The sequence below is a fragment of the Chelonia mydas genome, chromosome 8 (assembly GCF_015237465.2).
Source record: "Chelonia mydas isolate rCheMyd1 chromosome 8, rCheMyd1.pri.v2, whole genome shotgun sequence".
In the NCBI taxonomy this organism is placed as follows: domain Eukaryota; kingdom Metazoa; phylum Chordata; order Testudines; family Cheloniidae; genus Chelonia; species Chelonia mydas.
In genome coordinates, this window is record NC_057854.1 from 14,750,008 (window position 1) to 14,763,070 (window position 13,063).

Genomic DNA, 13,063 nt, shown 5'->3' on the forward strand with positions numbered 1-13,063 from the left:
TAATAAAATCCAGTATACAGAAGGGAAAAAAATTATGGTCAACAATCAAAATATCTACTATAATATTTGAAAGAAACTCCCTGAAGTTTAAATAGTCTAGACCAGCTACCACATGATGTATCAAGTGACACCAATACAGCCACCCTCAAATGTTACAAAAATCAGGAAGTCTTATTTTATCTTCCTCTGAGCCCAATCTGTTGCTACAGGTTTCATGGCTAACTTCCAAACCTGCTGAGATAACCCTAATGATGAAACAATGTGAGTCCACAGGAAGGTCATTTGTTGAGCAGTGAATTCCCCCTATCTTGATAATGGCTGTCAACTCTGGCTGCTATACTAAAACATTCTCAGCGAGACAAATGGTTGAAAATGCTGGTGAAGAAACATGCTTGAGCTTCACATCTGCGAACAAGAAAACATTTACCTCAGCATGTGGGTGGCAAATGGAAAACAGTTATCCTGAACGCTTGTTAAAAATAGAACATAAGCTGGGTATCCTATATTTCAACCATGAGACCTTCGCCAACATAGATAGGAAAAAGCGAGCATAACCGGTGAATAATGAAAGGCAAAATGGAATATTCAAATAAAGCATTACATAGGTGATAAGATTTCGGCAGGAGGGATGACCAAAAAGAAAAACTGAGCAAAATATTAGAAAAAGAAAAGTAAAATGTGTGAGGAGATATTAGTTAGAATTGCTAGGATATATTCTGGCATTGCTTTCTGTAGAACATCATGGGCATGAACACTGATAGAGCTTGCTGTACAGTCTATCACACACATTACACAACAGGAGGAATAAAAAATGTTCAGGGACAGCATGGTACCTATTAACTTAACATTAATGCATACTTAAACTGTTTGCTCCTACATCTGAGGGAGTTCATTCAGGTCTGCAACAGGCATATATTTAATCTTCTGCTGATTGCTACTCAAGAAGTGGAAAGAGACCCAGTCATCTTTTAAAAAGGATTTAATTCTTCATTAGCTTAGATTCTAAACGTTTAGGGGCAGAAACAGCCATTTCATTGTGTGTTGTACAGTGCCAAGCACATTGCTGTCCTGGTCCATGAATGGCCACTATAGTAACAATACAAACTTATTTTGTAACTACTTTCTACCCACACTGATAACCTGAATTTAAGAGAGATTTAATCTCTGTTCCAAAATTTTCCTTGAGCCTCATGTTGACAGTTTACCAGTATTGAAGACAGAATACTTCTCAGTCCAGACAAGTAGGCTTGCACATGTATGAAGGTTTCCATACTTAGTTTCTTTACTTACGCCAAGAGTTGCACATTCTGCAAGTGCTGTTCTGGGTGTTGTCTGATTATCCTTGCTAGGAATATGACATGCCAAGTCACACTGTAGAAAAATCAAAAACTGTAGTCATCCACCTTGTAGTTTCAAAATCCACTGCTAAAAGAACATTTCAGCTTATCCAGTTTTCATGTCACCAAGCTTCTGGAGCTTTCTGATCTCATTTAAACAGCACTGCGTTGTCTAGATTTTTACTTCTCATTGCCTACATTTTGATCTCTAGGTTTTTATTTCTTAACACCTTTTGGTTAGGCTACTGGTGTGCCAAGATCACTAGCTATCATGCTGACCAATATTGTCTCCTTGTAGTCCCCCATCAGTTTTTTTGTACATATCTGTTGTCTTCCGTCTTGTACACTCCCTGGGGCAGACACTCTATTTATTCTAAGAAAAGGAGTACTAGTGGCACCCGATGAAGTGAGCTGTAGCTCACGAAAGCTTATGCTGAAATAAATTGGTTAGTCTCTAAGGTGCCACTAGTACTCCTTTTCTTTTTTGAATACAGACTAACACGGCTGCTACTCTGAAATTTATTTGTTCTGGGTTTGTACAGCGCCTAGCACAATGGGGTCCTAGTCAATGACTAGGGTTCTTAGCCACTATGGTAACAGAAATTACTAGTAATAATTTATTTTCACATCTTTCTCAAGGTACGCTTTTGGGGGGGGGGAGGAAGATGAGTGACTTGATTTTTACCCCCATTGAAGCCAATGAATCTACTCCTATTAACTTCAACGGGAACAAGATCAGGCCCTCTTCTAGCTACAAAATCCTAGGGCTGGTCTGCTCTCGGATTTTACATTGATATAGCTATATCTTTCAGGGTGTGAAAAATTCACATACCTGAGAGACGTAGCTATACTGACCTAAACCTGGTGTAGACAGCGCTAGGTTGATGGAAGAATTCTTCCGGCGACCTAGCTATCACCTCTTAGAGAGGTGGATTACCTGTGCTGATGGGACAACCCTTCCCATCAGCTTAGGTAGTGTCTACACTGAAGCATTTCAGCAGCACAGCTGAGTTGTGCAGCTGTGCCATTGTAGTATTTTAAGTGTAGATGAGCCCTTATCCACTATGCCAGTTGTTTTCAATCTTTTTTTCATTTGCAGACCCCTAAAAAAATTTCAAATGGAGGAGCAGACCCCTTTGGAAATCTTAGACATAGTCTGCGGACAGCCAGGTAGTGGACCACGGGTAGAAACCACTGTTCTATGGTAACGAAAACCTTCCGCAGACCCTTAGACACAGTCTGCGGACCCCCAGGTTGAAAACCACTGCTCTATGTTCAGATAAAGCATATATGTGAAAAGATGCATATGTGCTTGAGACAGCGAGAGTGCCAGTGAGCTTTGGGACCTTCAGCTAATACCTTCCTTCCTGAAATACTGAAAAAGATACCTAGCAATGTCAGGAAATAGGCCACATCCATCCCTGTGTCAGTCCTTTTAAGTCAATATAGTTACACCAGGGTGAATTTGGCCAAGTATTTAAAAGGCCTTGAAGAGAAGTGTCTCCCAGGGAGCAGCTTTCTAATCAAACTTCCAGCATTTGTACTCTAATGGTGGATATTTTTGTTTAGACATCTATTTCCTACCTCACTGAATTATTCTGAAATTTCTGACAGTAAGTTACACTGCAGTTCCCTCCCCTCAGAGAGTGCTTTGTGGTTTAGAGGCCACCACAGCAATGAAGCCATGATGAATGCCAGTGGAAAATCACTAGCATAAGAAAACTGCCAAGTCTACACTTTGTTTAGCTATTTCCCACCAAATCTAAAGTTTCTTTTACAAAACATGTTTATCTCTTTGCCATTGAGAGGAGGGAGAACCCAGGGCAAAGTGCTGCATTCTACCCTTGTTAATTCAACCTTCCCCAAAACCGTTTCTAGCCACACAAATAGCAAGAGCAGGAAAGGTCTGAATTAAACTATTTCCCCACCTCACTGAGGGGTGAACATCAAAGACTAGGTGGGGGGCTATTTACCTGCTAACATCAAGCCCAGAAATTTAAGTTTCTGTCTAAATGATGAAAAGCTACTGTGTTGTGGGAACATAGGCCAAAATTTTCAAGTGTGGGTGCCTAAAGTTAGGCTCCCGAATTCATATTTGAATTCACTTTGCAAGAAGCTGGGAATGGGCGACAGAGGATGGATCACTTGATGATTTCCTGTTCTGTTCATTCCCTCTGGGGCACCCGGCATTGGCCACTGTCAGAAGACAGGATACTGGGCTAGATGGACCTTTGGTCTGACCCAGTTTGGCTGTTCTTATATTTAGGTTCTCAAATACAAGGGCTGTAGTATAATTACCGGTTTCAGAGTAACAGCCGTGTTAGTCTGTATTTGCAAAAAGAAAAGGAGTACTTGTGGCACCTTAGAGACTAACCAATTTATTTGAGCATAAGCTTTCATGAGCTACAGCTCACTTCATCGGATGCATACTGTGGAAAGTATAGAAGATCTTTTTATACACACAAAGCATTATACTTTTTGTTGTATAATTGGGCAACACAGTTAAAACAGCAACGAGTCTGGTGGCACTTTAAAGACTAACAGATTATAATCTGTTCGTCTTTAAGGTGCCACCAGACTCCTTCTTGTTTTTGTGGATACAGACTAACAGGGCTACCCCCTGAAACTTGACCCAGTTAAAACAGGTTTCAGAAGGGTAGCCATGTTAGTCTGTAGCAGCAAAAAACACATCCACCCTGATTGAATTGGCCTTGTTAGCACTGACCCCCCACTTGGTAAGGCAATTCCCATCTTTTCACGTGCTGTATATTTATACCTGCCTACTGTATTTTTCACTCCATGCATCTGATGAAGTGGGTTATAGCCCACAAAAGCTTATGCCCAAATAAATTTGTTAGTCTCTAAGGTGCCACAAGGACTCCTCTTTGTTTTTACAGTTAAAACATGATTCCTTCTACACCACAAGTCTGAAGTCTCCAAGATACTGTGGTGATGAGAATGGGACAGACAGAAAGAACAACCTATATGAGTATGTTGTAACATGATCCCAGAAAAAAACATGCCTAGTGTAGCATAGTCCTAGATAGAGACAAGAAGTCACTTTTGAAAGAAGTGTGTTCTGCTTTTCCTCACACTTTTTAAACAATGGGCCCCTTGTTTAGTCTCTCTTAGAAGTGGGACTTTCCTGTCCTTGCATTAACTGGAAAGAGCGCAGGATGTTCCAAGACCTGTCATTTTTTAGAACTTTTTTTTCTCCCGGTGCTCAGTGGAGGCACATAACTCTTTTCAGCTGCATCTACAAGCTGCTGTACATAGATTTCATCTATGAAGGGAGTCCTGTGAGGTCACAGATTAATGCCTTGCACTTTACTCCTGCAGACTCAGCTGCTGTCTCTACAATGCTTTGTTTCCTAGGACCTAGACCCTGACTCAATTACTGTCAAATGCATGCTGGTAACAGCCAACTTTAAGTGAATTTACCACTGCTGACATGGGCTTCCTCCCAGAACTGCAATAGCCATACTATACTATAAGTGAAGCCCAACTGCAATCCCTACTGCGTCTATGGTAGGTTATATAAAATCCATTCAACTCTAGCACTTAAGAAGTGGATGACTTAGCAGGCCCTCATACTTTACTGCTTGATGCAGCTACACAATTTTGCCTCTCCCGCTGCTGCTTCACTGAGCTGATTGTTGGCTTGTTTGTATCTTATGCCATGTTATAGGGACAATTACATCAGGGAGTAGGCTGAGAGCAGGCACGTGAATGACTATCATAGTGTGTTTATAATTTTTTTTTAATCCTTTAATCCCCTTTCCAAAAAATCCTGAGCATTTCACTAAAAATGTCCAGTTTTTCCCTAAGTGTTAACAATGACGTACAGTGGAAGCCATTTAACAATCAACATTCCCCAACCTGTTACCACAGTTACCTTCTACTCCTAGGCCTGGTCTACAGTACACGGTTAAGTTGACATAATCTGCCTTGCGTCGACCTAGCTGTGGAAGTGTCTTCACATAAATTTGGCTCCAGATGACCAAAGTGCCTCTCTATGCTGATTTAGTAACAACGCCTTCCAGACCCGTGTGGAGTCATGGTTGTTGTAGTTAGGTTGACGTAGCGTCAGTATAGACACTGTGTTGCTTCTGTCGACTGTTGCTGACTTTCAGAGCCGTCCGCAATGCCCCACACTGACAATACAATCGATACAAGCACTCCTGGTGAGAACGCGCACTGCTGACACAAGGAGCCAAAAGTACATATACACAGGTGATTTAATAACTGCGGTGGCTGTGGGCCAATGTAAGTTAGGACAACATGATTTTGTAGGGTGGATGTAGCCCAAGTGTTGCAGGAAACTGGGATAACCATAGGCCCTCATCCTGTAAACTTTCTTACACACGTGCTTAACTTTACTATGCTGAGTAGCCCCTGTGGGAAGCAAACCACAGCACAGCCTTAGTTTTAAAAAGGTTCAGCAGTTCTGTCCTGAACAAACACAAGGGCAAAGCAGAGACAGTTTCTGCAATTCCCTTGGTCCCTTCACTCACTTTCTCCAGGCTGTTTCCCCATTCTATTAGGCAAACGTAACTAACTTTATCCTGACAGGTTTCAGAGGGGTAGCCGTGTTAGTCTGTATCAGCAAAAACAATGAGGAGTCCTTGTGGCACCTTAGACACTAACAAATTTACTTGGGCATAAGCTTTTGTTGGCTAAAACCCACTTCATCAGATGCATGGAGTGAAAAATACAGTAGGCAGGTATATATATATATATATATTACAGCACATGAAAAGATGACAGTTGCCTTATCACATCCTTTATTGGGTACCAAGCAGAAGCGCACCCTAGGACTGGTGTTTGAGGTGGGGTGGCATCCCCGCATGGGAAATGGAGGGTAGTGTCTCATGAACCTCCCAGCCAGAGGTTAAAATAAGGTGAAAGGAGCAGGTGAGCTGCTTCCCCCAGCCGGGGGGAGGGGGAGGAGGAAGACCATTAGGGGTTTAGCAGAGGAAGGGGGGGGCACCCTTAGGGGTTTAGCAGGGAGAGAGAAGGGGGGCACCCTTAGGGGTTTAGCAGGGGGAAAGGAGAGGGAACTACCCTAGGAGTTTAGCAGGGGGAAAGGAGGGGGGCACCCTTAGGGGTTTAGCAGCAGGAGAGGAGGAGGATGCCCTTAGGGGTTTGGCAGGGGTAGAGGAGGGGGGCACTCTTAGGGGTTTAGCAGGGGGGCACCCTTAGGTGTTTAGCAGGGGGAAAGGAGGGGGGCACACTTAGGGGTTTAGCAGGGGAAGAGAAGGGGGGCACCCTTAGGGGTTTAGCAGGGGAAGAGGAGGGGGTGCCCTTAGGGGTTTAGCAGGGGGCACCCTCAGGGGTTTAGCGGGGGGAGAGAAGGGGGCACCCTCAGGGGTTTAGCGGGGGGCACCCTTAGGGGTTTAGCAGGGGGAGAGCGCGCCTCTCCCCCACTCTCTGGGCCTTTCACCGCTGCTCCCTGCGGAGGCGGGGTTCTGGCTCTCGGGGAACCAGGCGGCCCCGTGCCCGGCCTGCGCCGCTGTCCCCCAACCCGCTCCCCCGCCGCCGGCTCCGGGCAGGGACCCGCCCCTCGGGCGGGGAGTGGGGGGAGCCGAGACGTCAGGCGGGCCGGGGCTTAGCCGGCGCTGCGGCTGAGGCGAAGGAGCAAAGCGTCCCTGCCGCGTGCGCTCCCGGTCGCCGCGCGCCCCAGCCCGCCCAGCATGTCCCAGACCGTGGCTCTGACCGGCCCCTCGCCCTGGGGCTTCCGGCTGGTGGGGGGCAAGGACTTCAGCACCCCGCTGACCATCTCCCGGGTAAGCCCGCCCGAGTGCCGCCCGCCGCGGCCAGGGCTGCGAGGCGCCCCCCTGCAGCAGCCAAGCGGGGCGCTTAGTTGCCCGGGCTCAGCGCTGGCTGGCTGGGGGGCAGCAGGTCTCCGCGGGCAGCTGGGGCTCGTTTGTACAGCTGTCGAGATGCCCCGGTGCTCTCGCCTCCCGCCGAGCTGCGGGGTTGTTTTTTTTGTGTGTGGGGGGGTGTTTGCAAAGGACGGGGGGGAGCCGCAGCTCCGCACGCTGGGAATTGGGCAGCGGAGCTCCGCCTGGAAACGCAGGAGCGGAGGTGACTGGCAGAGACGGGGCTGCGGTGCTGGGTCCCCGCTGCACCGCACCGGGCGCGCGCGCCCTCGCCCCGCTGGGTCTGGCGGGGACTGACTGGTGCGGGGCTCGCGGCCACGGTGGCTGCAGCTGAAGCAGGTGGAAGGAGGCTGCGGGGAGTGGGCTGGGTGCGTAGCTGATCCCGCCGACTGGCGGTTTCATTCATTGGTGTTAGGGGCGGGGGGGGGGGGTGTTGTTTTGCATTGGGAGCCAGACCTTTGAGAGCTGAGGGTTGTTCAGAAAGAAAAGGAGCTGGGTCGTCCAACACTTCCTTGGTGTAACTGTAAGTCCACCGAAGTGGATGAAATTATACCCGCTGAGAAACTTTCTGGAGGCTTTGTCTGCAGCGGGATTTGGCAAAAATCAGTGCGATGCAGTTGGGCCTAAATTAAAATTGAGTTAATAGGCTGAAAAGTTGCGTACCCCAGCCTTATGATTTGGAGCTCCCATCCAGGAAAGAAGAGTGAGGGGAGAGAAGTCGGTTTTGAACATAGTTGATAAAAGCTTACTTTTCGTGCTGCAAACTTACCCATTTTCTTGCATTCCTGATAGTGCCTTTGTTTTGTTTTACAATGAACAAAAATCTGCATTTTTGTGAAAGGCAACCAAGTACAGTGACAGTCACCAGGATCTTCTCTGCATAAGGTGGCTGTGGTCATACAATGGTTTAAAGCTTAGATCAAAGCCTCTTAAAAAGTAGAGAGCGCCACCTCCTAAATTATTAATTCTTTGTTTACTCTCCGAGAAAGTAAAACAGTGCAGTATTTTCACCTGATAAGAGAACAATTGCAATGGCATTCCTTGTTCACCTGGAAGCACAAAGAAAGTGACATGTGACAGGTTGGCTGGGTAAACTATTACGTTGGGCCAAATTTGGCCTTCAGTTTCACTTATAAAATCCCATTTTTCAAGTGGGGTTTCAGGGACATAGGTTAGGACAGAACTTGGCATTTTATGTCTTACAGGATTGCAAATATAATAAGGACTAACTTAACTCACAGTAATTTACCATGCCATTTAGTTAACAAAAAGTAGTGTTTTATTTTCTTGAATAACCCTTTTTGGGTTCAGTTCGTTTGGGATGAGCATTTATACAATATAATTTTAATAAATATGATGCAGAATATTATTGCAGTGTAAGCAGTTTGAAGTTTGTTGCTCCTTTCACAGTAGCGTTGTAAACTTATTTTTCCTTTCTGTACTTAGTATTGCATAAATCTTCCTCCTTGAATTGGTGCAGCTAGATATTAACTATCTAATTTATTCTATTCTCCATTTTCCTATAGACAGATTCATTCTAGTTATTTAAATATATTGGTAAAAAGACACTATACATTGCATCTTTCATGTAAAAATATAAAATATTATACCTGCCACTGGAAATATCAAGGCGCAGTTGGAGGAGAATAGAATCATGGAAATAAACAAACATGTCTGAGATTTCTATGGCATCTTCTAAATGAATATTTAAGATGAATTCTTAAAATGCAGTCTGGGTATATGTCAAAGAATAACTGTCCGATCACTGCATATTCTATTCTAATATCTTAAAGGCTAAAACCTTGTTTTTCAAAGTTTTCATATTTGTGTCAAATGCATTAAAAGTAAAAATGCATTGATGGTAATTAACATCTCTTCAGTTCTTTTCAGTAAATAACATGTATTTTCCAGTTATTCTGTCCAGTTTTTAGATGTAAAGAAACTTCCTGCCTATACAGTAGAGGGATTAGTCCTGGGGATAGGTCCAACCCTGCAGTTTTTGTTTAGGTAGCTACGACTGCAGTTAATGGGAGCTCTACTTAAGTAAAGACTGCAGGACTGGGTCCAACACCCAATCCTGTGTTGCATAGTAACTATTACGGTGTCAGGTACTTGTGTATAATACCATAGGGGTATGTTTTGGGAGTTTCTTTGTTTAAATACTGCTGCTGGCTTGAAGCAACTTGTGCACATTTTAAAAAATCCTTAATAGGAATGTGTGCAGGTAAGTGATGTATGCTGGCCTGGATTAATAAGTGTGGTGCTTTGCTGAAGCATCTAAGTATCCTGTGCAGGGCTGTACCCTGCAAAGTGCAGAGTTCTCTCAACTACCCAAACTGAAATCAATGGCAGGTGTGATTGCTCAGAAGCTCTGAGGAGGCATTGAGCACATACTTTTTGTGTTGGAGTTGAATAGTAAGTTTCAGGATATCAGTCATGTGGTCATTTTACTTTTGGAATTAGTGAATAAATGCTCCACAGAATATTGATAGGCATTGCAAGGAGAAACAGCTGTTAGAAGATGCTTCCCCCCACATACAGAAATTGTTCACCAACTCTGTACTTGCCAGTAGGAGTCACTGCACATAATGGAAGTGAGTAAATAGGATTTTAGGAAAGCTATATGTGATTATAGAAACAAACCATGTTTTTTAAAAAGAAAAGGAGTTCTAGTGGCACCTTAGAAACTAACCAATTTATTTGAGCATAAGCTTTCGTGAGCTACAGCTCAGCTTACGCTCAAATAAATTGGTTAGTTTCTAAGGTGCCACTAGAACTCCTTTTCTTTTTGCGAATACAGAGTAACACGGCTGCTACTCCGAAACCTGTTTTTTAAACTACTCAGTTTGTAATCTTGAAGTTACACACACTGAAAAGCTTTGCATGTTTGCTTTCATTTGCAGGTGTTTCTTATCACACATTACAGGAATCTTTTGGTTTTATTTATTCATTTTAAAATAAAAACAAAATGAAGGAAAAATGTAACATGGTGAATAGCAACAGACTGTATTTGAGCAAAATATATCTGTTAAACAAACATATGCTAGATGTGCCCAGAGGGGAAGTAATTGGCCTGCAGGTGTAAACACGTATTTCATTAATTTTAGGAAGTCTGTTAATTTTCTCCCCCATTTTTACAGAATTTATCACAATTAAATAACTACCCGTCTCTTAGAGATCATAAAATATTTCTCTTGTGAAGATTAAAATAACAAATGTAGGTCAGAAAGCCTGTTTTATTGTTACTTTGATGGAAATATTTTGTTTTACCATTATGTTAGAAAAACCATAGAGCCTGGCTTTGCAGCAGACAAGGAGCTTGCCAAATTCCTGATCTGATTCAGCAAATTTAGGGGCTAGAAACTTTTTACTTCAGTGAACAGAGACATTTTACTTTGGTCCTAAGAGGGTGTAACATGTGATTAGCAATTGTATAGTATTTCATGTTATTCATTACACTTTATGTAGTAACTTTTAGTAACTTTTAAAAACCAGTCAGACTTCAAGGGCTTGATCTTGCTGTGATTGAAATCAATGGCAAAACTTCAATTGACCTTGATGGTGTAGGCTCAGTCCCTAAGTACTCAAGCTTGCAAGATGAAGAGCAGTGCACCCTCAAAGCTAATGTGAGTCTAGGGTGCTCAGCACCTTGTGAGATTGGCCACTAAAATGTTAGCACTGAAAGAAACATTATTGGCTAATAATATCTGACAATGGTAAAAATATCTGAAAATGGTAAAAATCAGGAAAGACACTTAGACACTTGGTAAAAACATCAGTGTTTTATTTTGGGGGTTGGACGAAAGGCTAAGCTTTGTAGCAGATTGCACTGTGATGCAGATGCTAAGTGTGAATTGCTGCACTCTTCTGGTAATACAGCTGTTATTGTTGCTAGTTGTTTTACATAGATTAAAAGGACATTGTCAGGTCAAATTGAGTCCCACTTTTAAGGATTACTGAAAATAAGCTTTTACAAAACCATGGGCCAGTGAAAATGTTTTGTTGTTGTTAATATTTATTTAAGTGGAAAGTTGTGATTTCTCTTCCCCAACCCAGATATTGTAACATTCTGCTAAGGCAAGATAATAGGAAATTAAGTATGAATTGACTGTGAAGAAAAATGAAACTACCTTATTTTCCTTGTCCCTCTGTTGATGCAAATCCTAAAAAAACAGTATAAGTAGTGAAAACAAATCAGATTTCAAAAATTTTATTTTCAGTAATCTAAAGTGTTATCTGTAACAGAGATTAAATTTGTTTGTAAATATGGGGCCAAATATTGGGTGCCCTTATGCAGAGAACTCTTAGACTGACTTTGGGTCTGAAAATCCTCTGTGGCAAAATGCACAGGAAGGGACTGTAGGAAAGAAAATCTCCACAAGAATCCCCTTCTAGTGTTCCTCCCACATTGCCCCATCTTTTTTGGGTGTGTGTGTGTGTAGACAGAGATGACTGGAAAGGTAAAGCCAGCAATTTAATGGGTGAAAACCATTAACTCAATAGGAGTCTCCAGGCTGCTAACTAGTTGGGCCAACTGAGCTTTGTCACTCCGTGTTGCCAGCTCTCACAATTTCTTTGCAAGTCCCATGACATTTGGTGTGTGTTTTGTTTTTTTTTTAACCCCAGCTCATAGAGATGTGATTAGGCAAGAACCTAAACTTTCATTTAAAACAAACAGGTTTCTAACCTTCCTGATTACAGAAGAAGCTTGACACCATGACCTAAATGTTTTCTAAGAGCTCAGAAAGCAGGAAGCAAGTAAAAAGAACCTACTTGTCTCATGATTCTTTTTCAGGGGTATTGACTTGTGATGTTGACCACATACTTTGGACTGGCAATGCTGTTTTTATATGTGCCCTTTGATATCAATACACTTTCCATCATGACCATTCGTTTGATCCACTTGCCACAACCTACTACCCAATCACCAAGGACCCCACTTATACACCTTCCCTTTCAGGCTTCCAGTTAGTTCCATAGGTTTCTTATTGCTTTCTCATAGTGCTTCTAACAAGAGCCTTAAAATTCTCATCACTTCTGTGTTCACTTGTTAAGATGGTTAAAGTTTTCAGTTGCAGACTGAAATTAGAGTCTCCAGTGTCTAAATACACGTTATGATGATGTAAGCACTTCAGACGGATATAGAAGTTAAAAAAATTGTGCAAAGAAATGGAAACCCCACATAAAATCCACTAGATTATCTTTGTCTGTTGAAAACCAGGTAGGTTTTTCACAACCCTGATCTCCCCTTGTGTGGATATAATGGGTATGAGCCAGGCCTTTAATAGGAGTTTATGTTCAGACAGAGGGAAGACTTCAACATTTGTTCTGCTCTTTTAAATCTGATTAAGATGTCTCTAATCGCTAAAGACTTGATAATTTAATCCAGATTTCTCCTACAGGATGAGACCCTCTGTTGTTTACAACACACAAGTGTATTTGTGTCTGGTTTGTTTTATAAATCATTCAGCAAATAAGTATTTGGCTTTCCATGACTGCTAGACTACTAGGGAAAAGAATAATCTCCCTCTAGACTAGACAATTCACTAATTTTAATGGAATGCAAAAATACTGTTGCTGCTGTGAGAGCACTCAGCAAGCAAATATAAGACAACATTTTATACTTAGTTACCTAGGTGAGACCCCTTTAAGATTGCAGTTTCTTTTTCAAAGTCCATCTTGCCAAACTGGGTTGCAGCAAACCAATGAAGACAGAACTTGGCCTTTATATTCCAGTTCCACTGAGGCAACATTTAAAAACATAAGTGGAAACAAATGAAACTACTTGTGTGAGTAAAGACTGAAGAACCAGACCCTAAAATACCTGTATTTATAGCATGGCCA

The 13,063-nt window shown here is 42.7% G+C and overlaps 1 protein-coding gene across 1 annotated transcript in view; it reads left to right on the plus strand.

Moving 5' to 3' along the window:
- The first annotated feature begins 6,822 nt into the window (after positions 1–6,822).
- Positions 6,823–13,063, plus strand: part of PDLIM4 (PDZ and LIM domain 4) — a 96,244-nt gene continuing 90,003 nt past the window's right edge. The window contains exon 1 of the mRNA XM_037907260.2: positions 6,823–7,123. Coding sequence (XP_037763188.1) covers positions 7,031–7,123 — 93 coding nt within the window. The 5' untranslated portion in view covers positions 6,823–7,030. The remainder of the gene's footprint in view (positions 7,124–13,063) is intronic.